The sequence below is a fragment of the Hyposmocoma kahamanoa genome, unplaced genomic scaffold (genome assembly GCF_003589595.1).
Source record: "Hyposmocoma kahamanoa isolate Upper Pololo Valley unplaced genomic scaffold, ASM358959v1 182, whole genome shotgun sequence".
NCBI lineage: Eukaryota > Metazoa > Arthropoda > Insecta > Lepidoptera > Cosmopterigidae > Hyposmocoma > Hyposmocoma kahamanoa.
Genome location: NW_020653713.1, coordinates 4,481,134 through 4,506,096, shown reverse-complemented (window position 1 = coordinate 4,506,096; position 24,963 = coordinate 4,481,134). Strand labels below are relative to the sequence as shown.

Sequence of the window (24,963 nt, the reverse complement as noted above, 5' to 3'; positions counted from 1 at the left end):
TTTTCTGATTTAACAAACATTCATTCACCTTTTTATACCTATGCCATCACAAATACGTTGTACCGCTAGTGTGTTTGCCAACGCTCATAATGGAGGTTTTTTTCAGTTACTATGCGAATAATAGCGACTTCCCCGATGCACTGAATGAATGCCAGCTATACTGAATGAATAGCCTGTGTTACCGTTAGTAGCTGGCAGTGCCGGCTTTACATAAGGTGTAAGATGTGCGGCGCACACAGACGCAGGTGTTAGACGGAAGGAATCCCGAGTCAATCCAAGCACGCCGCCTCAAATTGCCTATCCTCTATGTGGCGGCCATATTTACAGAAACATATTTAAGCTTCATGTTTAGGCTGATGGCTTTGCCAAAGCCTTAATAAATTAAATAAAAAAAATGTACAGAGAAAACTAAAGACTACTTATGCGATTTAATGTAAAAATAACACATGTACTGAACTAGGAAATTCGTGTATTTCAGGTAAAAAGTACTACTAATTATAAACGTGGATACTATTAATATTATAAATACTTTTTAGGAGAATATTATGAAATAATATTAAACAATTAAACAATAAATTGCCAATCAAAAAAATGTACACTTAAACAAGACAACATTTGCCTACTATATCTTTCTAATTTGTGCGCCAATGCTTACCAGCGCAGTCATTCATGCACCAGCCACTGCACTGTATCAATGGAATAGCCATTATTTCTTGGCTCTAAAGGTTAATAATATATTTCATCGTCATATGAAATAAAAAATTTAGAGACGTTTGTTTAGAAAACATAATTGGAAATAAGCTAAGCATAAGCTAATAGAGAAACATCTACAACATTTTAAAGACAAAATTGATGACTTTTGTGGCTTTTGCGTAATATGTAACGACTACGATGTGTGACAGCTTGGTTGCGTTCGTATTTTTTTGATAACCCTCTCAAAGCAATTTATAAAATAAATTATTAAGATCATTGAGTACAAAGAAAGAAGTATACAAGTTATGCTTCAAACAAAAGCCTTCTAAAAATGCAGTTTCGTAATTTTATAAACAGGCTTTGTTTCCAGTGTACCTAATTTATACAGAAAAGAAACTGCAATGCGATCAACAAATTTTTCGTTGAATGCTTCTCTACTGCGGCGCTTTGACAGGTCAGCGAGCCACTTTTTAGCTTGCCGTGTAGTTTATTTTAATTTTATTTGGTATTAACCTTGCGTTTATTCGTTGTAAATATTATATACGTAGACTTATCATTAGCGTAATTGTCCTCTTAGATTGTACGGAAGTGCACTTGCAGTGTTACATAAACTGTAGACTGAATCGTGACGGCGATTTCGATGCATATAACTACATAGTACGTCAGTGAATGAATGGTGGCTATAAGATAATGGATGTGGATGCTCCTAACATATTGAAGAGGTGCAGTAGCGCACCTTTGATAAATGAGGGCTCCTCTACGGCGGTGACGTCGCCCACAACAACTACAGCGCCGAGGTAAAGTAACACGCATGTTTGTGCAGAGCTATGGTCGTGCCTGTGCTGCCACTGCCTATTTTTGACAGCTGCTGAGATCGCGAGTGGGAGCCGTGCCCGTATTTAACTATGTTTATGCATTATTCAGTAATATTTCCATCTTTGTTAATCTGTGTGCGTGGAAGGAATGTTAGGAATGACTTCCTTTTGCTATTGTTTTGCCATTTGACAAACGAGATGCTTAGTATCCAGTAGTTGTATGTTATTTTGGTAGTTTTTTATAAACATTGTTACATTTAATTTATTTTAGTCGGTTACTATAGGAACTCATTTTTTTTTCCTATTTATATAAGCATTAATTTATTTACAAAAATTTTCTGCTTATTTGGTAACCACTTTTCAGTTCAACTTTATAACATTCTTCATATCATTGGTGTTCTTTTTACGCTTGTATGTCCTCATAACCATATGTTTGCATAAAATATGTAAAGCTGTATAACTGTGTGTAACTTGTAAGTGATAATTAAGTTCACCTACACACATAATTCTTTGCAAATGGAATTATTTCTAAGGATTCATCTATTGATACTTGAATCACTGACTCTTTTGTGTTACACTAAATTATAATTGGGTCAATTGTCATATAAACCATTACGGAATGTGTAATTTGTGCAAATGTTACAAAAACAGTTTCAACCCACTTTCATATGAAGTATTCACTTGAAATTTTGCCAACTTGCTGAATAGGCACACTAAACACATGTATATTTTAAAGAATAGGTATGTGCAGTATTAGGCATCTTCTTGTTGATGATGATCCAGCCATTACATTTACATTTAACGACAAATGCTTGGCAACATGAAAAACACAAACCTATATGTTGAATAATGTTTAAAACAGTGTATTCATCATCCCACACTAGTCTATAATTAAATTTCCCTCCTTGAAAGTTTATTTTTTTTTGTTGAACTCATACCAAGCACTGTTTATATAAAGGTGAAGGTTTTAGAAACAAAATTAAATCTTTAAAACAGATTTGGTATACAAACTTAATTTCAAAATTGTAATAATACAAGGTACAAAAGATTATTTTCAAAATCCCCTGATCGTCCTAGCCTATGGGATTTAGGGGAATTATTAAATTGCGTTAGTGTCAAGACTCTGAATGTCAACACAAAGAGTAAAATCTTCTAGTTAGCTTTTTTTATATCGTCTAACCTTAATCGCATTTCCCCGATCCTTTCTTCCGAATTGCCTTCACAACTGCCTCTGTGGCCGAGTGGTTACCATGCCGGACTGCCACGCAGAGGTCCCAGGTTCGATTCCCGGGCCGGGAGAAATATTTGTATGGCCTACATTTATTTCTCTCGTGAGTTTGGGTGTAATTTGTGGTTGTCTATGTGTGTCCATGGCACCCGCGACACAGGGTTTCCCTAGTGCGGGGCTATGTTGAGTGTGTGCGTTATTATTAAAAAAAAAAAAAAAAAAAAAAAATTATTTTTCCTCTCCATTGCTTTCCGCAAATAAGTTTCCCCCTTTTGCCAGAAACAAAAGAAACTAGAAATCAAGGAATATTTTTCCCAAATTTGCCACCAGGGGCACTGTCAGAGCGGTTTTCAGTAATAATCTACGTAACATATTTGCAAATGAATAATGTGTGCATATACTGTTACAAAAGTATTGTTGCTTGCTCCATGCTGGTACGTAATATAAATATTTGGTTACATGACTTAACAATTCTTTATCTTTACCATGATAGCATGGCTGCGAATGATATCTATCACACAAATGTTATTTTTCTAGATTGCATATGGAGTTAACATATACTAATATGCTATTTAAAAAGCAACCCACTTAATTTCTGGCTTGGCTCAGATAAACTCTTATAAATTTTAAATTTTTTTTTATGATTTAAAATTCATAGCAAAAAGGTTGAAAATATGATCTTACTGGATGTTATAGCTACGTGTTTGCATGAGAAGCACCAAGTCCAATTCTCCGTATGCCTAGCTGACCATTAATGTGGTTTTTATGAACACAAATACAAAATAATTTTGCGTTTGCATTATTAATATATATTTAGTTTTATGGTATTGTTCCAGCTTTCACAATGAATTGTTTAATCACCATTCTATTTGCAATTGTAAACAATGTAACTGCATTTTAACAATAACAGCTAATGTAAAAAACATAGAAAATTGGATTTGCTTATTTGTTTGACATGAACGACATGTCTATGATGTTGATACCTACTAACAACTTTTGTTATATAAGGTTTTATTTTGTTATATAAACCTTTGAAATTTATTATCACAAAATTGTGATAATAAATTTCAATGGTTTGAATGGTTAATTAGTCTTGTACAGGGGTTTTTTATAGGGGTTATTTCTGGACGTGGTTTTCCTTTAAGTTTAAACCAAAATCTGCTTCTATATAGCCCAGTGTGGGCTATATATAAAATATAATCTTGATAATTAAATCGCAATGTCGTGCCCTATGTTTGTATCAGAAACTTATCCGAATGTGTCAAATGTGAATCTCAAAAAAATAAGTCAATCTAAATTGTTTTCCCAGAGGTTTTTCTTCATGTTTATTTAGTTTGTAATGTTTTGACAATAAATTGAATTCCCTCTAAATGGGGTAACTAACCAAGTCCATATAAGTCTCTGGAAGGAGAGATACCCCACGACATCACTCATTCTGCTGTCAGAGCGCATCCTTTCTGAGCATCATCTACCTTGACAAACTTTGAAGTCTCTAAATAGATTACAGACCCAAGTTGTCCGAAGCAAGGCGAGCATGCACAGGTGGGGTTACTGCTCAGAGAGCGCATGTATTTATGGTGTTTCTCCAGAATATGGCACATCTTTTGTTTTGTCCTGCGTGCTCCTACCCCTGCACATGCGAGGACCTGTACAACGCCACTGATAATGCTGTGTCACTTGAATACTGGTCCTCACAAATGAAGAATAAATTAAAGAGTCAAAACCATGGTTCAGCAGAGATAATTATCAAAGAAAATAAATGTCTTCATACAAACCTTGGTTGTGTAAACCAATTTAATGCAAACGTTCTAGGTTCTAGGGTGTAATTAGCGGGGATTATAATAGATCAATTACTGATGGTAGTGATGACGGCCTGTACAGGCCCTAAATATTGTACTGTAATTTTACTGTAATATTAAAAAATATGACCTACTTTTGGACCTTACCGTGAACTCTTATTATGATTAGATTTGGACCTGAAAAGAATCTTGTGAGACAGCACTATACTGAACTGTAAGGTAAAGGTAAGGCTGATTGTCAGGCACGTTTATTATTATTATCCCTCAGATTGGTAGTAAGCTGTCCAAGCAAACCTGGCTTTACAAATTCTGCAATTTCTGTTTAATTGAAAATACTTTCTATACTTAATTTTCTTCTTAGCGTGCCGACTCTGGCGTTTATATTGTGAGAACCAGGACCATACTTCAATGAATCCCTTTGTGGTTTTCGCGATTGTTACACGTAAGAAATGAAACTATTTGTTTGGATTAAAATCGCGTGTACTTATATTTTTTCAAATAAACCAAACAAAAGTAAAAAATAGATGTACTTGTTGATGACTTTACCATCTTATTATTGAGATTTTTTTGTGAAATGGCTCCATTAGTTTTTCTATTGTTATTGATACAAAGATAGAGAGAAGAGAATATATAGAAAAACAAATTTGACCCAATGGGGCTTGAACCCATGCCACGCTGTATTGTAGCTCTGCTCTAACCAACTGAGTTACAGGTCAAGTTATTGAGTTGTCGAAATTGTCCTGTGTTTTTGTTATAGACCTTAGTACATGATTTTTCGGCATGCAGCGCCCTCTATTCCATTTAGTTCAACTACAAGTTCAATTAGTTGAACTAATTGGACACAAATATTCCAATTAGTTCAACTAGGTACAACTTTTCAAAAAGTTGAAGTTATTGGATGAAATCATACTGTTAGTTAACCTTCAATTATTTAAATAATAGTTCAACTAGTGGCATTTAGTAAGATATTTTTTAGAACCTGATCATTTACCATCTTAGTCAGCCGTGACCAAGGGACCTGGAAAAACGAAATTGTGGTTTATTTTAAAAAACAAATATACGCGATTTAGATCTGAAAAAATAGTTTCATCTTCTGTTTATTATTAGTAATTGTTTAATAATTTATCTTCTCATTTGCGGCATCACACAATACAGCAAATAATAGCGGCGGATTAGTTTTTATGGAATAAACGTTGTAGAATCTGCTTGCGGCTTTTTCACTGAATCTGCGTCAACCTTGCAAAAGATGCTTACAATTATATTGAATTTAAAAAAACTTGAAACTCTATCAAGCTCTCCAAGTTTACATTAACAAATTTATTTATAAACATGAAATGATATTACAGTGAACAATTGCTGTTGGTTTATTATTGCACAATAATGTATGCATCATCTCCATTGCTTACACTTTTTGTCATAGTGTATTTTGTAAGCTGTCATATGCTTACTTTCATATCATACAGTAGTGGTGCTAGTGAATTTAGTTTTGTCTGTACTTTTCGGGAATATTTCTGATGACCTGGTATTATAATTTTAACTGCACTTACGATCTCCATATACCTACCAAAGATGGCACATATTGTAGAAATTACACGCGTAAATTGTGTATAGAAACGCGGTGACCTACGAGCTTAGTGTGTGTTGTTAGGCTTTAGTGAATGTGATCAGAGATGGGCAAGTGCCCGGGTTTTTATTCTGCGCTTTATTGACGCCGAGTTTTAATCGTGTTAAAACTCATTAATGCCCAAAGTTGAGGGCAAAATCTATTTATAACTAAATATACTTATGTAAATTGTGTTTTGTTCAAATGTTATTATTATTAAAAAATATTTATTGCTTGCTCACATATTTTGCCTTTGTAACTAATCGATTCGTTTGAAAAGCGCATTGAAATGAATCGATACAAAAACTCAAAATCGATTTTCATATTAATGGAATTGCATGCCTAGTAGTACCTGAGAGTCCACAGGATTGCAAAGGGGATATTGTGTGGAGTTGCCTCTTTTTCGTCTAACAAAGATTTCGTAATTTGTAATTATAATACGCGGAATTAAAAATTAGCAGAAATGGGTTAAAACCTTTAGGTAAAAATCCAGATTAAACCCAAGCTGATAACGATCAACTAACAAGATTCAAATAGGTACTAGTCCTATACAATGGAGATGAATGATATTAGTCTTCACTTCATAGTGGCCAACAGTTAAACACGAAATAGTTTTAAATATAAACATTTATAATTTCTTTTTCAAACCATCCACCGTTTCGGGGTCTTTTTCCTATATGTAACAATCGCGAAAACTAGAACTCGATAGTTGTTAATACGATTTATTTTGCTTTGTGCTCATGCCCTTAATAAAGTGGTTATAGTTGTCGATGCTATATCGGTAGTTCACCTTACAAATTGTCGCTATTTCACGGGCTGCTCTCCTGTAGGGCTAGCACAATAGGGCGCGACTAGCGCGAGAGCGACATAAAGCGCGAGATACTGCTATTCTCGCATAGAGATCTCGCGCTGTATGTCGCTCTCGCGCAAGTCGCGCTTGTTTGTGCTAACCCTACTAGTGTCCAGCTTGCCCTAAGGCTTTCATCAAGGAAACTTGGTTTCGAAAATTACTCGAGGTTGTTTTCAGTTCAGTCTCGGGAATATCAGGTCTTTTGAGACTTAAGTCGCTTAATTAGACACTATAACGCCAAGCCTATGTCCAGTCAGTTCAGTGTATCCTATTTGATTGTGAAATTATCTTTTACATCACCCTTGTACGTAAATAGCATAATTAATCTAATGTGACTATAATGCCCCAAATAAAACCCTCGGGCATTTTTATTCTTATTGCCGACCATGGATGTAATCAGAAGATTAAAGGCCCGAGGGTAGCCTGCATACAATCATACTATTTACGTGCAAGTGTGATGATAAACTTTATATATTTCACGAATAGAGTCTCGTTCGTTATTCATTATTTATCTCACTTAATACATATTTCCATTTGGATAATTACATAAATCAACAGGACTAGCACCACACGCCGCGGTCTATCGTGCTAGCATTGCTGTACAAGATTTGCTCATTTTTACATGTTTTTTTTTTTTCATACAGCTCTTATCAGCTTTTAACATTATTGTTTCAGGAACACGCCGTTCTTTAGCATGTTCTCGAACAACAACCTGTCGCGCACACGCAGGTACAGTCACGGCGGCGGCAGTTCCAGCCCGCTCGCAGCGCCAGTATCTGTGAGTTTAATTTTCTTTATAACGGCCTGGTTATACGGTCGAGCTGTTCATAGTAAAACGGTGCACCAGTGCAAGCCGTTTACAAAGGATGACATTTCCCTTTACAAATACGCATATGCACATTCAAACGCGTACATTATTTCCATAGATAGACCGTGTAAAAGGGACTTAACAAATTGGATATGGAACGCACGTTGCTACGATTTACAATTATAAACTAATTTCCTTTACTGATAATACGACCATTGATGCCAAAATTCAACGGCAACGCCGCAATTAAAGGCTCCAAAGGTTATGGTCAGCTTTTACCTACTATATCCATGGCGAGAAGCACTGTAGGTGGACGGTGAAAATAACGTCGTATCGAGGGCGCAATTAATAATCGCAAATCAACTTGTTTTGAAGTGCAAGAACAGTACAAAACGCGTGCCCGTGGCATGCAGTCGTTAAGGTAACTAGCATTTCAATAAACATAAAAGTCGTGACATTTAAATGAAAATGTTATAAGAGGAATGTACCGCGATTTTTTTTATTCATAACTTTTTTGTGGTAACTCAAATTGTGTAGAAGTAGACATTTAAAAATTAAATGTAGTTTCACTGTGACTGGTCAAATATTAGGCATACAAACATATAGAAGACATTATCGTCTATTTACGAGTACAAACATATGATAGTACCATATCAAACGAACTGTCACACAAATAATGATGCCATGGAACAACATTTCCCTCAAAAGTGGGGAAATTGTATCTTGCTTAACTCATCATTAAGTTAAAGGCCTACAGATTTGCCCGACATTGTCGATCAGGTGCCTACAGATTTACTTGATTTTGTCGATCGACAATATCGATCAGGTGTGTACAGATCGACAATGTCAAGTGACAAGAATTTTCAAAAATTTATTTTTGGTAATCCTTATGGAAATGGCATTTATATCTGTATACAGGATGGTGGACACGACTTTTCAAAAATTATAGTATAGTATAGAGTATTCGTAATGAGCACCCCCAAATACCTCGAAAACGATACCCATATTGCATTTTTTTTGAAAAATCGTGTCCGCCATCTTGGTTTCAGAAATAAGTGCTATATTCGTAATGAGCACCCCCAAATACCACGTAAACGATACCCGGAATCAAAATCAAAATAATCTTTATTTCATAGGTAAGCATTATTACACTTGAAATCGTCACATTCGTTAAACTCTATCGCTCATTCGTAAGGCAGATTCCCCCGAGAAGTATGAAGCAAGAAATTCTGCAACCATCGCGATATTGCTTATTCTCAAAAAATTACGTAACATAATTATTTTGAAACAGAATAGCAAAATGGGGAGAAAGAAATCTGTTACTTTGCAATATTTTCGTGTATTGTTGCAACGAAATTAATTTTCGGTTTTAGTGAATATTTATATAAAAATACAAGTTGAAACGCGTTACTTCCTTGTGGAATGTGACGTTAGTATCTATTTTATGTTTGTCTGATGTATTTTTACACTCATTTATTGTCATTATTAGCTAAAATGCTTGAGCTTGAGCGTTGACGGCTCGCCCGGTCGTGTAGGTCCATTGGGATCGCTACAATTTGCCTCACTTAGGGGTAAATTTCACTTAAGAATTTCTATGGCACTTTTTGAGTGATTTTTATAAAACCCTTTTTTCTTTTGGTTTTAAGGTCTTAAACGTACAAATAAGTTCAAGCAATGTCAATAATTATAAAATCACAGAAATATTTAAGTTAAATACAACAAAAAACGATATTTTAGGTCACACGAATGAGATTGCAGTAACACGAATGATTTTCTCATAAACATGAATGAGAAAGACGGCATAGTAATGAGAAATCATTATTACAACACACATTTTATCGTTCTCAAAAAAACATTTAACATGTAACAAATATTTTAATATAACTTCTTGTATCAAAATCCTTCTCATCCGTGTAAGACCATCTATCTATCTATATGTAATTAATAAATAAATCTAAAAAAGTATTTTGTTAATGTCATATAAACTTTCTTGTACATCAATATATCCTCATCACCACCATCAACGTCATCATCATGATCTCCCTTATTATCAGCATCATTACCATTCACATCATCATCACAATCATCGTCATCATCATCGTCATCATCATCACCATCATCGTCATCGTCACAACCCTAAACACCACCACTATCACCATCTAATTGTTATATTTCAAGTAAATGTTTGGCTTAAAGTAACTATTTGACTTAAAAGCAGACAAGAATGAGAGCGACGAATGACGAGCAATAATGATATTTGGATACATTTTTAATTGTCAAGTGTGTAAAATATGCTGGACCGTTATGAAAGTGCATAGATTTTAACGTTCCCATTGTGAATTGATGTACAATAAAGTTTATAAAACTATTACTTAATACTTATTTAGATAGATTGCTTTACACGAATGAGAACGATTTAGTCACTAGCGCTGAAGTTGGTATTTAAGTCGATTTTTTGCTAAAACGGAGATGCACAGGTTACTTCACTGTGTACACTTCAATCCGAACGGAGCCCCTAATTCACGTGTGCGAAGGGTGATGCGGTATGAACTTTTGTTATTAGGTGGCTTTTAGTTGAATTGACACTAATGATAAGAAAAATTGAAACACATTTTGTATTATTTGTTTATATAAATTGGAAAGTTACGGTATGTATTCAACGTGTAAGTTATTAGAGTTTATCCTCGACGGGAAATATTGCGATTTCTTCGAGTGCTTAATTTTTTCTTCTTTTCTTAAAATTAGGGCGAAGTGGAACCGGCTCCCATGAATGAGAAATTGCCAACTTTGTTAATTTTTATTTATTAATGTGACGTAGTAAAGTAGTCTTTTTATGTGTAACACAGACTAAGTAAGCATGCAATCATATTAAAGAAATAATGCTTAGCATTTATGTAATAAGATAAAAGTTATTGAAAGGGACACATTTTTGGAGTTTATCTGAAAACGACCCTTAGCGTGTACGGACTAGGTTTCTATGCGTTATTATTCTAAGGGTATAACATGCTTTTTTAAAAATTATATTTCAAATTCTAAGGGCGGGTAATTATTGATCTTACAAACTTGTTCATAATTTAAACGCTGCAAGTTCTAGTAGTAAATTGGCCACACTGTCAGAACTTAGATATTAATTGTTTTTTTCAATATTTTAATTGCCTGACATTTTTTCGCGGGAAATCGTATCTTTACGTTGGCCATTTTGAAAATAACTAATTATTTCAAAATGCAAATAAATGTCAAGTGTAAAGAGGTGCAATATTATGAGTTTTTTGTATTATGTTTATTTCATGACCTTGGATCCAAGTACTTGTCGAAATATTTTTTTTTCTTCTTGGGTTTTTCTGGTTAGCGATTCACAGTTTTCCCACGTTATAAACATAGAAAGTAATTAAAGTATGAAATTACCATTCTATATTTTAATTCCAACAAAAATAAAGTTTTAGAAAATAACATTTACTCAATCAAAATAATTTGCACCCTTTTGATAGCACTATCAATCAAAAAACCATTATTATGCTTTATTGCAGGAAACTTATTTTTTCCTTTGCCTTAGAATAGTGTGAATAGATACTCAAGAATTAATAATTAATGTTAGGATTCAAGCAATGATTCCCGTTCATATGGAGAAGAATCCGACGATTCATTATAATAAACAAGAAAAATTTATTATAATTGTTTATAAGTTATTTCATTTCATTATAATCCATGGCACCCGCGACACATGGTTTCTCTAGGGCGGGGCTATGTTGAGTGTGTGCGTTATTTATTATCTTATTATTATTAATAAAAACCTCGTAGTGAATTATTTTAATAACAGAATATCGATAATATGTACGCTTCCAAGAACAACGCTATGTCAAAATAATGTTAACAACAATCATCAAAATATACAAACAAACAGGCAATCTGAAGATACCAAAGCAAAATTTGGCAAGATTTATGAATAAACTACTTAAATATGTCTAATTACATGAAATATTTGGGCTTCTGTGTGATTTATAGACAGAAAAATGACACGTGCCTGTACAATGTTACATTCGGTCGATCTTCGCTTTTTCAAATGCCACAGCCCGTAATGCTGCAGCGACGAATTTTTATTAATACTTAATTGTTCTCACTGTCAATATTTTTGTCCATTTTATTACAATACATGCGAATAATTCGTTTTATTGAACTTGGAAAAACATTTGTTTTGACATTTGATTTCCCTTTGACAACCGTATCATGTACCTCATGTACTGCGAAATGGACACGGTTGGCATTTAAGATGACGTTACGTTTTTTCGATTGCCGTATTTGACACAGACCAATGTAATGCTATCTCTTTTGGCTTAAGACGGCACGCAAGAGTTAAACAAAGACAATAACATGTTTATGTTTTCAATGTCGAAATGCATCATATACATATAATATCTGATTTATATATGTCAACATAACATGTCCTTTAGTTTCTATAGTCTAAGCTTAAATCCAACTCTATGCCGCTTACGATAAGAACGGTCCAAAGTACAGTGTCAAATTTGACGGTACCAAAATTTATCAACTTGAATAATCTTCGATACACTATTTGTTGGCTCGATAAATATCGGACCTAAAGAGTACGTCGCTTCACTAAAATTAAAAAATAAAAGAATTCAAGAAGTATTGCATTTTTAGTCTGTATGTTTTATATCTGTATGACAGTAATTATTGACTTCTGAACTTCGGAACTTCGGAGGCATGCAAATATCAAAAGTCAAATAAAAAAAAGGACGGAGTATAGTCGTACTATGTAAAAAATTAAATTATATTTAAATAAAGTTGTTCACATATAGTACAATTATATATATATATTATATATTATATAGTACGATTAACTGTTGTTCGCGACTTTATTAACGTTACGACGACAAACTGCCAAGACAATGGAAAGAGCTAGAATTACTATCGTCAGACGATACATAAAACGTCAGTCAATTATTAAAAATAAATAAAAAATAAAGAAACGATAAAAAAAGGCATGACACAGTCTCGACAGACAGTCGAGATATGGGAACAGGGCTAGAAGTTCCAGTCGTCCAACGATAAATAAAACGTTACGACATAATGGGAACGCGCCCTTACACGTTCCTCGTAGGAGCGCACGGTGATTCACGCTCCATACTAAGGCGGTCATAAATACGTAACTCCGAAATTATTATTTTTTTTTTATTTTAATACGTTAAAATATGATTAGGTAAACGTAAATTAATAAAATTATACATTTTAAAAAATATTTGACAATATTTAGGTGTAAAAATGTCTCGCAGTAATTTTGTTTTTAGACGATGTATCTAAAACATTTTATACTGCGACTTTTAATGGTAAAACTGTGTAAATAATGATTATTTGTATTAACAATAACCACAAATGAATAAATTAAAACAATAAAAATACATAAAAAAGTTCATTTTACAAAATACAAACAAAACCCAAATTATACCAAAATACATTAAATCTCAACAATATTAACTTTAAATACATAACAAGTCTAATACAGCTTTTGACAGTACACCTTTTTTTTTAACAGGTAACTTTCGTAGACCTGTTATGAAGGGATCTGAATGAAGAAGCAGCCTATTTACTAAATCTGTGTTGGTCACAATGCGACTCATTTTACGCGTATGATTTTTTCTAAAAGACTTGATGTATTTGTTAGTCGCTTCAGCTGCTTCTTCAGACAACTCTCCGATTGACAACAAACCGTAATCTATAACATTAGCACCATGAATTAGAACTTTGTGAACGGAAGCAGGCATGTTATACCACGGATACTCGGCAACTAACTGCCGAGCCGTCTCTAAAGCGAACTCTTCGAAGTTCGTCTTATTAATATTATATCCCGAATTTAAACATTGAAGGATGATCCAGCAACGATCTAGGAGATCCTTCTTGATCCCAGTAATTTCAGCGGAAATTTCTGAATTCGAGAAAAACCGCCTGGCTGTATTACCATCGTTTGATGTTCCGCTTCCGCCACTTTTAGGCTTATCCACTATAAGCCCTAATCTTTCTCTAAATTGAGTCTGAACATATGATTTTTTTGCAGCAACAAGCATTTTGTCATTAGCGGACCTAGCTTGCCATTTCCTAACATCTAACTTGTACGCGACATGAACAAAATATTCAAAAAAACGTATTAACGCGTGAAGAGGTGATAAACCAAATTCATATTTACTCTCATCGACTTCCTTATTTAAACATTCGTCAATTTTGTTCATTTCACTGGGCAAGGCGTTACAAATAAAACATTTTGATGAAGAAACACCACTAAGTGCATTACACACTTTACCATCTACCATAGTAAGTTGCAAACAATGAGTAATGCGATATTCGCGATCTTCTTCCTTGAAAACAGTAGGCTGCAAGTTCCTTATTTTATCTTTAAAATGAGCTTCTTCCTCAACTGACACTGCAGTCGATTCCTTCAAATATCGGAGGCGTATAGGACGACAGTATCGAGTTGATGAAGGACGAGGATTTTTCCACAAAACTACTGAATTTTCTTTGTTATCTGTTGTCAAAACAAGCTGAAGTGGCACATACGAAGTAAGAAACAGGCTACTGTCTTCAAGAGTGGAGTCAGAAAAACACTGTTTATATTCTGAATGCCCTGTACTGCCATCGAAACCCCATTTCCCTATCAAAGATATCTTATCTAGAGACTCATTAGGTACACTATCCAAAACATCTTTTTGAGACTTGAGAATCCGATTGGCAGTATGATCTAATAAACTTTGAAGTTCGACTTCGGCGGATGATTCTGTAACAGTAATATCTGAAGGATAACAGTGTTTTTTAGATTCCACGACACTTTGGTAAGATGGGAAAATGGTTTTTGAAAACTTATTGTCTATAAATTTCTTTACTAATATATATTGATGTCGAGTTAACTGAGCTTCAACAATGAGCGATAAAACTTCGCTAGAATCGATTTCAGGACAAGACAAGCTATCGGACGCATTGAGCAATGACTGTACAAGAGAAGGGTCTTGGTTAGACAAACTAGCCAAGCTTCTCCTTTTTGTACGTTTACTGGTGTCGTCAAAGTTAATTCTCGGACGGCCATGCGATGAAGAAGTTGATGGTTTAACTTCGTCAAAGCTCTGAGATACACGTAACTCAGTTCGCTGTACATCAATATTTTCAACGACATGCAGCCAATCTGAATATTTTTGTAAGAATTTAGATCTAGTACGATTCGACTTTGCCCAGTAGTGGGAAATTCGTTTACAAATATTCTTAATTTTAAGGCTTAAAGTCTCTAAATCAATATTTTCGATGTCGTCAGAAAGGGATGATGTTTCGGTCAAAGTGCTCAGGACGTGTTGCATTTTTTCATTTGGATTACCCACTTTAGAGTGCCAAATATCAAAAATTGTCATCCTCGATACAGAACATTTGAAAAATGTACCTAAAACAATATGAAAGCTGAACTTAAAAAAAAATTAAAAATTCAATACTATGGACATGCATACTTTGACACCCCTTTAAGCCAAGAAGAGGCAGCAAGATGCAAATGAAACTTATAGCTCTTAATAAGGACATACTCCTTATTCAAAAACCATATACCTCAGGTGCAGCTCAGCGCAGCCAAAAGTTGTAGGTCTAAAGGAAATTAAGTTATGCCAAAAATTTTCACCAAAAAACTGCCTTCAATAAAAAAATTATATAAAAAAAAATATGCATAAAAAAAATTAAAAAAATTGATAATAAAAGTACATACCATGCTCTTGGATCTCCATGCTTTCACAACACGTAAACACTTGATTTGGAATAGTGACACTCAAAAACAAAGTGATTAAGTTTCGATGACTCACACGTGGTGATAATTAGTCTCGCGATGCGCTCACTTCCGATGCACAAAAGTGAATGATAACGTGACCTAATTACATTGATATTTATAGTTTTTGGAAGCTTGTTAACTAGTTACTAACTTAGTGAGTTGATCTAACCGGGATAAGCCAATGATTTTTTTTGATTTATGGCCTATGGGGGAATCACAGTGGAGCGTAGGGTTGTCACATTATTATTTCAGTTGTACATGTAATTTGAAAACTAAATAAATAAATGTATTTACATTCACAGTAGTCTCGTGCTATATTGAAATAAGCTTTGTTAAATGCAGTACTTACATATTGATATTTTTATACCAGGATCGCGTATTGGTGTCTCAATTATGGAAGTATGATGATGACATAGAAATGGAATGCGTTTATTATTAAAAAAAATGTAAATGTGACACAGAAAAATAATTTTATCAGCGAGCGAATACTTCAATTTTTAATGAATGATGAAGGCGACTCGCGCTTTGCAATTCGAGTTCACTTCAAGATTATACGAATGTGTGCGTCCGTACACGGTGCGGGGCGTGCACGTATACAAGCCGCGCTGCTACGTTTGTATGGAGTTACAATGCTTGTCTCGTGACTCGTCTCATTATACTATGGTTTAGCCATGGTCGTCGCCATTTTTTCACAATAGCGATCAGCTGTCATCGTTGTAAGAGATTTCAAGGAAGTTACGGCGGAAATATTGTGGGTGTAGTTACATCAAACAATGTCGCTAATTCCTCCGTAGTTTGCGATGGATCGACTTTAACAATAGCTTGCAACTCGTCATTACTCACCTTGTTATTTGTCGTTATTAAGCTGGGATCGTCCATGACTCTAGTAAAAATTTCCACTGCAGTATCGGATAAACCAAAAATGTACAGTGCTTTCGATATGCATTAATGTCATTCATGACTAACTTAAAGATACATACATAAATACGTCCTCGTTTTAAAAACAAAAACATTGTCAGTGGCTGAAAGGCTAACCGCTAATAGCCAATAATAAAAATAGATAGGTGCGACACTATACGTATCCTTCAAGTTTGATTTTTTTATTCAATTAAAAAATAACCAATACGAACATTGACTTACAAATAAATGGACGACGGGTCTAATACAAAAACCACGAAAAAAATGTCCCAAGTCAACCTATTCGAAATTTAAATTGTTATGTCATCGCAGTATCGCGCTGTCCGTAGAACAAATGAAGACTAAAGCGGAGTGTCGCGCTCTGTATACGATTTTAGCGCCTTACAAGTGCGGACACTTTTTAGCGCGGACCCGACGTCCATATAATTGTAAGTCAATGAATACGAAGAATACGACTTTTTTGAAAAAAGTTTTTAATCTGAATCTTACACTAAAGACTATTTATATCATTTCAATGTGGCCAGTATTTAGAACGCAATTTCATACTTTAAAACGACGTAATAATGCCTCTGTTTTATTATTTAATATTTCACTTATGTTATTATATATATACTACTACTGAACATGTTTTAATTGCCGTTATTATTCTATAAACGTGTCGTTTTCATTATGTATACATTATAATGTTACAACCATCTGCAACTAAAATTCTAATACATCTTGTTTCCTACAAATAATGCGTGTGGTACAACTTGGCGGGAAGAAGTTTTGAAATGGATGAAATAAGGGAATATGGTTACAGCCGCGTTGTGTTGCGCACAACAAATAAGACAATGTTCAATAACTTTCGGAGTTATTTTTTTTTTAATTCTATGTGTTAAAGTAATTATACGTAAGAACATTGACATATAACCGAAAAGCTGTTACCGGGGCTTACTGCTATTTTTTTTTTGCCTGGGAAGTATTTCTTTATTTTTATTTATTTATTTAGACACAATAACAGTTGTCATGTACAATACTTAATAGTAATTTAATACTACAACACTTTTTAGCTTGGAACAGATGACAATTGTGCACAACATTTAAATGAAACAGATTTAGTTAAATATTCTATAAAAATGAAAATGTACGTTTATAAAATGAAAAAAGTTTGAGCAAGTCATAAATTAAAAATCTACAAAAAAATAAGTAAAATGAACGCACCTAGTTTTGGGACCTCCTAGACGCTAGAAATGATTTTAAAGATTGGTGGAGTATATCTACCTCCGTGTTAACCCTCTTATAATTCCTGCACATACAAAACAACGGATCATTGTACGACACCTTGTATGTTGTAAGTGGCACATAAAAAACTTTTTTTTGCGTGCGGTATCTTCCAATCAATAATCCCAACCCGATCTAACAATTCACTAGCATCCCACACAGTGTTGACCAATTTGTATAACACGGCAAATCTGCGCGAAGAGCGTCTACTCTCTAAGGTATAAATTTTAAAATACCTTAACCTATCTTCGTATGATGTGAGCCTACGTCTTAAACCCATTTTAGTGGCTAAATGTCTCAAGAAACGCTTCTGTGTAGATTCGATTCTACTTTTATGTCGATCATACGGAGACCAAATCACTGAACAATACTCCAATACACTTCGAATCAATGCATTATATAAAATAACAATGGTGCATGGATCTCTGAATGGCCGCACAGACTTTATTAGAAAACCCATAATTTTATTGCACTTTGACACTAATAGTCATAATGCTGTCTAAAAGAGAGACTGGAATAAATCCACACTCCCAGATCTTTCATAACTACATTTACATACAATTTACATAAAAGGATTTTTTTACGTGTAAATGTTAATAGATGACATTTGTTAACATTAAGGGACATATTATTATTTCGACACCAATTTGAGAGCACGTTAATATCCCCTTGCAGCGCTAAACAATCTGTAGCCCCTACGATTTTATTAAAAATCTTATATCATCGGCATATGCTAGACACTCACTGCTGATCAATCCCAATAGATCATTAATGAACAGTATGAATAGCAATGGGCCCAGATTAGAACCCTGTGGAACACCAGACAGCGGCTGAAAAGGAATCGAATCATATCCGTATACAGTCACCAGCTGAGTTCTGTTCATTAAGTAAGATTCTAGCCAACGCAACAGATTACCGTGTATTCCAAGGCGATTCATCTTGTGACAGATTATTTTGTGATCTACCCTGTCAAATGCTTTCGCAAATCTTTCATATCTTTGTATAGTGCATCCACATGTTGACCCTTGTTCAGCGCTATTCCCACATAATGAACGTACGTGAGCAAGTTAGAGGTTCGTGAACAGGTTAGACTTATGTTGAACGATTTTCGACGAAGCCATGTTGTTTAGGACTAATCAAGTGTTTCATATGATAGTAAATAATGAATACAGTAAGCCTACAAAGACTTTGCTAAAGTAATTAAGGATGCAAACTCCCCTGTAATTCTAGACATCAATTTTATTGCCGGACTTACAAATGGAGTACCCATTACAAAGTAGTAACTTTAGCGACCTTCCAACGATCCGGAAACATCCCTGAGAAAGACTCCTATTAAAAATAATTGTAAGGGGAATTATTAAAGCTTGAGCACAAGTACGAACAAATGACGGCGGTATGCTGTCAAGGCCTGAAAGTTTATTTACTTTTAGTGTCTTCAATGCGATTCTACCTCTTTTTCTAAGATGACTACTTTAGACAGACTATGGGTCGTATTCCAGAACTCAACTCAATACTCAAGTCAGGACTGGACTATTGCAGTGAGCACTGAAAATCATACTCAAGTCCTTGCCATTAGGGTCGTATTTCCAGTGCTTGAAATCATACTCAAGTCTGCTCAAATCCTGACTTGAGCATTGAGTAGAGTCCTGGAATATAACCCTTAGACTTGATTCCAAGAAATCTGGCATTTACTCTGGAAGATCCAGGCATACTATATACGGAAGAAAAGTATTTCGTGAACAAATTTGCAATATCTACTCCATAATTAGCGAACTCATTCTCGAGACACATAACCTTTGGGATGTCATTTGTAGTTCCTTTAGATATAGTGTATCTCCAAAATGCTTTTATACCTGTTTTAAGATTTTTTCTAGAGTAAAAACATTTTCTAAAGTTGCTTTTGCTCTCCTTCTCAAAAGTGAGAACGTATCTTCGTCTCTTGGTATACCAAATTTGTAAAATTTTCGATGATATTTATCCTTTTCCTTGAGAATACCAATCAAGTCATTTGTAAACCAGGACGGTTGGACTTATTAACTTTAGATTTCGGAGTGTTTCTTTCTATTATTGTAATGAGATAGTTGTAGACAGTTTCGACAAATTCGTTACAGGCGTAATCACAGTATTGGTTCCAGTTTATTTCATTCAGTTCAGAAATGCAAACTACAAAATTAGTTTTGCGATAATTCAATCTCTATACTGCTCTTTACTTGAGTATGGCTTCACTATTCAGTGCAATGTTAATATCGAGTGGAGGACGATGTTTATCAAGACGGCTTAAAGTTGAGCTTCTGTAACACTACAAGACAATCTTAAAGTACTCAATACGACATCCAAAATTTTGTCGTTATAATTTTTTAACAAAAAAAAAAGTAAAATATTTGCCCCTGAAGCGAAATCGTGCAAAGCAGCAACTTTTTGATTATTTGTCGAAATAAAACCTTTACTGTTCCAATCATTTCTGGCAAATTAAAGTATGGTTATTTCCAGCATTTGTAATATTGTTATGACTAATTTAAAAAAAAAAGACTAAATTCTATTTTAGTTATATACGACGGAAGATACACCACACAGATATTGATATAACTATGTTTTAAATATATACCCATACCCATACACCCATATGTCTTCGTTAGAGGTCTCACACAGACAAATCACAACGTAATTATTACAAAGAATACTATTATATATGTCCATTACTTTAGATTTTACATCTCTTATATTCTGATAAAACAATGACAAGTGTACTCTATCCATAAAAATATAAGTATACAAAAAACATATATCTGATGACAATCGGGACTTACAATAATTGAAAGTATTACCATCTAAAAGAGTCCAAAGCGTCTTCATTTTTAACGTGAATAAAACGCGAATTTTCGTCCTTACGCATAAAGGAGCGGCCATTACGCACCCAAACATACTTGCAATCGTGTTCTTTTGCTTTTTTCCTTGTTGCAGCATGAAGAGCCTTGTTGACAGGAGAGAGATGCTCGGACAAAAATATCGGTCTATTCTCGCCAGATATTCCAAGTAGAGATGAGCATAGTTTCTTGTTAATATGAGACTTGTTGTACCGAGCGACAGCGGATAGAAATTCATCACGATAGCGTGTTCTATACATTTTGGCAATAATTGCTCGAGGACGCTTAACATCTTTGTTAATGCTAGCTACTCTCGTACAGTTCAAAATACCAGAATCGGGGATGGTGTATGAGACCTCTTCAGCAATTTTTTTAATCAGATCAACAACCTTTTCCTATTTGCTTTCAGGTACACCTTGTATTTCTAAATTGGAGCCGCGTGAATACTGCTCCATTGTATTTATCCTTTCAGTCAGACTAGCTGTATTGATGCGTAAACTCATACATTCCTCCTTAATAGCCTTATGTTCAATTATGAGTGTCTCCTAAGATTTGCTTAGATCTTCATATTGATTGCTCACGAACTGTACTGACTCCTGAAGATCCTGAAGTTGTTGCCTGACAGGAGCCAATTCGGTAGACAGATGTGTTGGCAAAATAAGCTTCAGTTCCTCCCGTAATGCCGAGCGCACTTCGCCACTTGTTATGTTAGCGGGACCAATATCAGTCTTCCGAGGATTAGACTTGTTTCTAAGCGTTACATTCAAATGCGCATCGTCAGTTTCTGGACGTTGAAAACGGTTTTTTTCGGTAGGGGTATCATTTTTATTAGATTTAGGCATTTTGTTACGACAGCCATCACACACCCATGAGCGCTTAGGATCCGTTTTCATCTGCCTATATTCTGGCCGATTTATATTGGCACATAACAGGTCGTACAATTGGTGACAATTTTTACAAGTTAAATATTCTCCCGAAATTATATTTAGGCAACCACTACATTCCAATCCCTTAGTAGAAGACATTTTCGCATAAGTAAATCAATTAATATTTTGTTGTTATTCGCGATCCTCTCAGATGCAACTCCAGTACTCGCTGCACTAATGACTCGTCTGCGCAGTATGGCTCAGCAGTTGTTCACGTCACAAAGCGGATACTCACGGCAATATGATGGCTCCGTACACTGCGCAACCGCGATTTTTGCGTATTCGTGAATACTTAACCGCACAAACTTGAAAAAAATTAACTTGTAGGTTGTTATTGATATTATACGCCGCACTTAACACTATTAAGAATTATTTGTATGTTTAAAACTATTGTATACTGAGTTATATATTAAACTAACTAATTCCACAAAATTGATAGTGCACACTAAATTAAACAGATTAATTATTATTGAGCTCGACTAAAAAGGTGTTTAACTGTTCAAGTAAAGTAAAGCTGTTTAAATTTTTGATTTTATTCTTTATTAATATAAATACACTTTTACATGTTTACTTGTAGAACAACTGGGGCCCCCCACTAACGCCGCGCGTGAATCAACTGCGGGCAGAGGAGTGCGCTGACGTCAGCAACACGCGAGAATTGGCCCACGAAAGGGAAATAACGAGTGCCATGCAAATGGGCCAGTCCTGCGAAGACCTCACGCTCGCCGGGCTGCCCAATTCACCCACTAGGATACCCAGGTAACACTAAGCGTCTTATACAAACAGTCAAAAACATTAAAGCTCTTGAACAAAAAAAATATGGCGGGTTTTAATAGTTACATTTTTTACACGAATTGATTTTTAGTTTATGTATGTTACATTGTGCGTTTCTTGATTATTTGTTACCATTAAGCTGATGGCTCTGAAGTCAATGCTTTATACATAAATAAATAAATAATTAAAGCCAAAAAATATGCCAAGAAATTAATCATCCACTAGCAACTATAACCAACCAACTAGCTACTAGATTGTTTGGTTTTATGGCATGACAGTTTGCCTTTTGTTTCATCATCGTCATTAGTCATCATCATGCGTACCACAGCTAGGCATGGGTCTCCCCGAAGGATAGTGTTTGTCTTTTTCGGATTAAAGAATAAAAAACTGAAGAATGCTCACTGAACACAAAAAAGAAGACCTTTTCATTATACAAAAACAGTGTATTCCTATAATCTGTAAGACCCGACCTAGAAATAGCTGCAAACCAATTTTTATAAAGGAAAATATACTCACACCTCACACTTCCTTGTATATATCTAATGGAAACAATATAGAACAAGTGTGATGAAAAAACTTAAAAGTTTTTTTTTTGTAAGTTTGTTGTTCTGTAAAAAAGTCATGAAACAAAAGTTGTTGTTTATGATTTAAGTAATATAGTCCTGTGAGGTTGTTAATACGTTACAAACAACTCTGTGTAGGTTGATGTACACAGAGATTACCATAATTTTGTGCCATATTGTTTAACTCCAGTCTACTGTGGAATTTCTTACCTTTTTATCTATGGTTTAAACCTAACCTCAGTAGTGAGCCGTATATGAGTCGATGATGTTGAATTTTTTTGCTGTGGATCGGAGTGAAGCTTACACTCTTCAGAGCTTACTGCCAGAGCTTCTACACGTGTGCTCTATGGGCTAACTTTTTACTGGGATCGTATGCCTTGCGAGTCCAATATAACAAAACCTTCAGGTCCTTGTTGAGGCTCCCCCGTTTCTGCAGTGCATCTGGCTTGATCGCAGATGCTGCTGTGGACGATTTCTATGCCATCATGCGTAAAATCTTCTCATCAATAGTACGAAGAGTGAGGGGTAGCAGCAACTAGATCCTGAAGATGATAGCGTACTGGATGGATGCAGCAGTGTTTCGGAGGTTCACTGAGTTGCATGTTTTACGTGTGAGTCAGTGCGCCGCCATCGCGGTTCCATCCTGTTTGCTATATAAGCAATTAATTTTATAATGTATATGTAATTCGTCAGAAGAAGATTGATTGTACTGTACAGTGCTTCTATTTTCGCAATGTCTCTCGGCAAACTTCGCGTATCGGCGGTCGTCGGGTTGCCCTTTGCCTTTGGTACAGACCGGAAGCTTTCAGTCGACTTGGAAGTATATAGAGTTATATACTTTACATTTTTTTTTACTTTTTACATTTTTATGTAATATCCAATGGGAGGAAAGCCGCCAATGTTACAGGCACGGCAGATAATTTACAACGTGTACTTGTATTTTTTACAAGAATTCGATACGTTCAAGAAAGACAACGATGGTTATTTTCAAAAGTTCAAAAACGTGATAGGGGAGTAGATTGACAGCTCTATATAGTTCACACGGAAATCAAAACAAACAACAATAAAGTTTTTTTTATGATATCAAGTTAGGCGATTCGTGCGCCTGATGGTGAGCTACGCGCCTGTCCACAACAGTTGCAGTGCCACACAAGCTTTAAATCACAAAGATCTGAGGGGCACTACCACTGCGACCGTCACCCTGAGACATAAGTTGACAAGTCCCATGTGCTTGTAATTTCACCAGCACCCTTGAGCTTTCAAAACCGGAACACAGTAATGCTGACATTACTGCTCGGCGGCAGAAATAGGTAACGTGGCAGTACTACCCTGGACGAACTCTTTCACAAGGAGCTCTACTGTTACATTACATTACAAAGTACGTTGTTCAAAATTCAAATTATTATTGATTTTAAATCTAATAATAATGGGCATGAAAATTGATATTCGTGTGCATTCGGAAATCCGATGATTGTCGGGGGACATTGAGAAAGTAGACGCACTGTACTAATCCTAATACTAACATATAACTTGTGTTATGTTACTAACTTATATGAACTATGTTGTCTGAAAATAAATAATTATCACTTTATATATTTTTCTATTAGTTGACGACATTATAAAACTGTATTCCAGGATCTCCCCCTCCCAAGTGTCACCGTCACCTACAAGAAAATCCACGTATACAACGCGACGCAGCGTGTCACCCACAATCATAATACGTGCATCCAGTTTCAGTCCAGTCAGTCGACCGAACCACCTCTCCGGCAAACGAAGATGCGAAGACATGGACTCGCCTTTATCCAAACGTATGTGCACATCAGATAGGTTAACGCCTTCCACGCCAGGCACACCAGATTCAGATTCCTTAGATTGTACATTTAGGCCTGTGTCGCCACGAGCTCAACCGATGAACGAATCACCACATGACTCCCCAGATGTACAGGAAAATCACAAATCCACGAGTCCTAGCTAATAGTAACACGGAGGTGACGTCAATTTGGATGGAATTTGCTTGAGGTTGTGTCAAACATACAAATGTATATGGACTGAATT

The 24,963-nt window shown here is 35.1% G+C and overlaps 1 protein-coding gene across 1 annotated transcript; it reads left to right on the top strand.

Moving 5' to 3' along the window:
* The first annotated feature begins 1,151 nt into the window (after positions 1–1,151).
* Positions 1,152–24,912, top strand: LOC113226188. Its single transcript, XM_026458725.1, has 4 exons — positions 1,152–1,490; positions 7,664–7,766; positions 22,149–22,330; positions 24,544–24,912. The coding sequence occupies exons 1-4, from the start codon at positions 1,363–1,365 to the stop codon at positions 24,881–24,883; spliced, it is 753 nt and encodes a 250-aa protein (XP_026314510.1). The 5' UTR covers positions 1,152–1,362; the 3' UTR covers positions 24,884–24,912.
* The last annotated feature ends 51 nt before the right edge of the window (positions 24,913–24,963 follow it).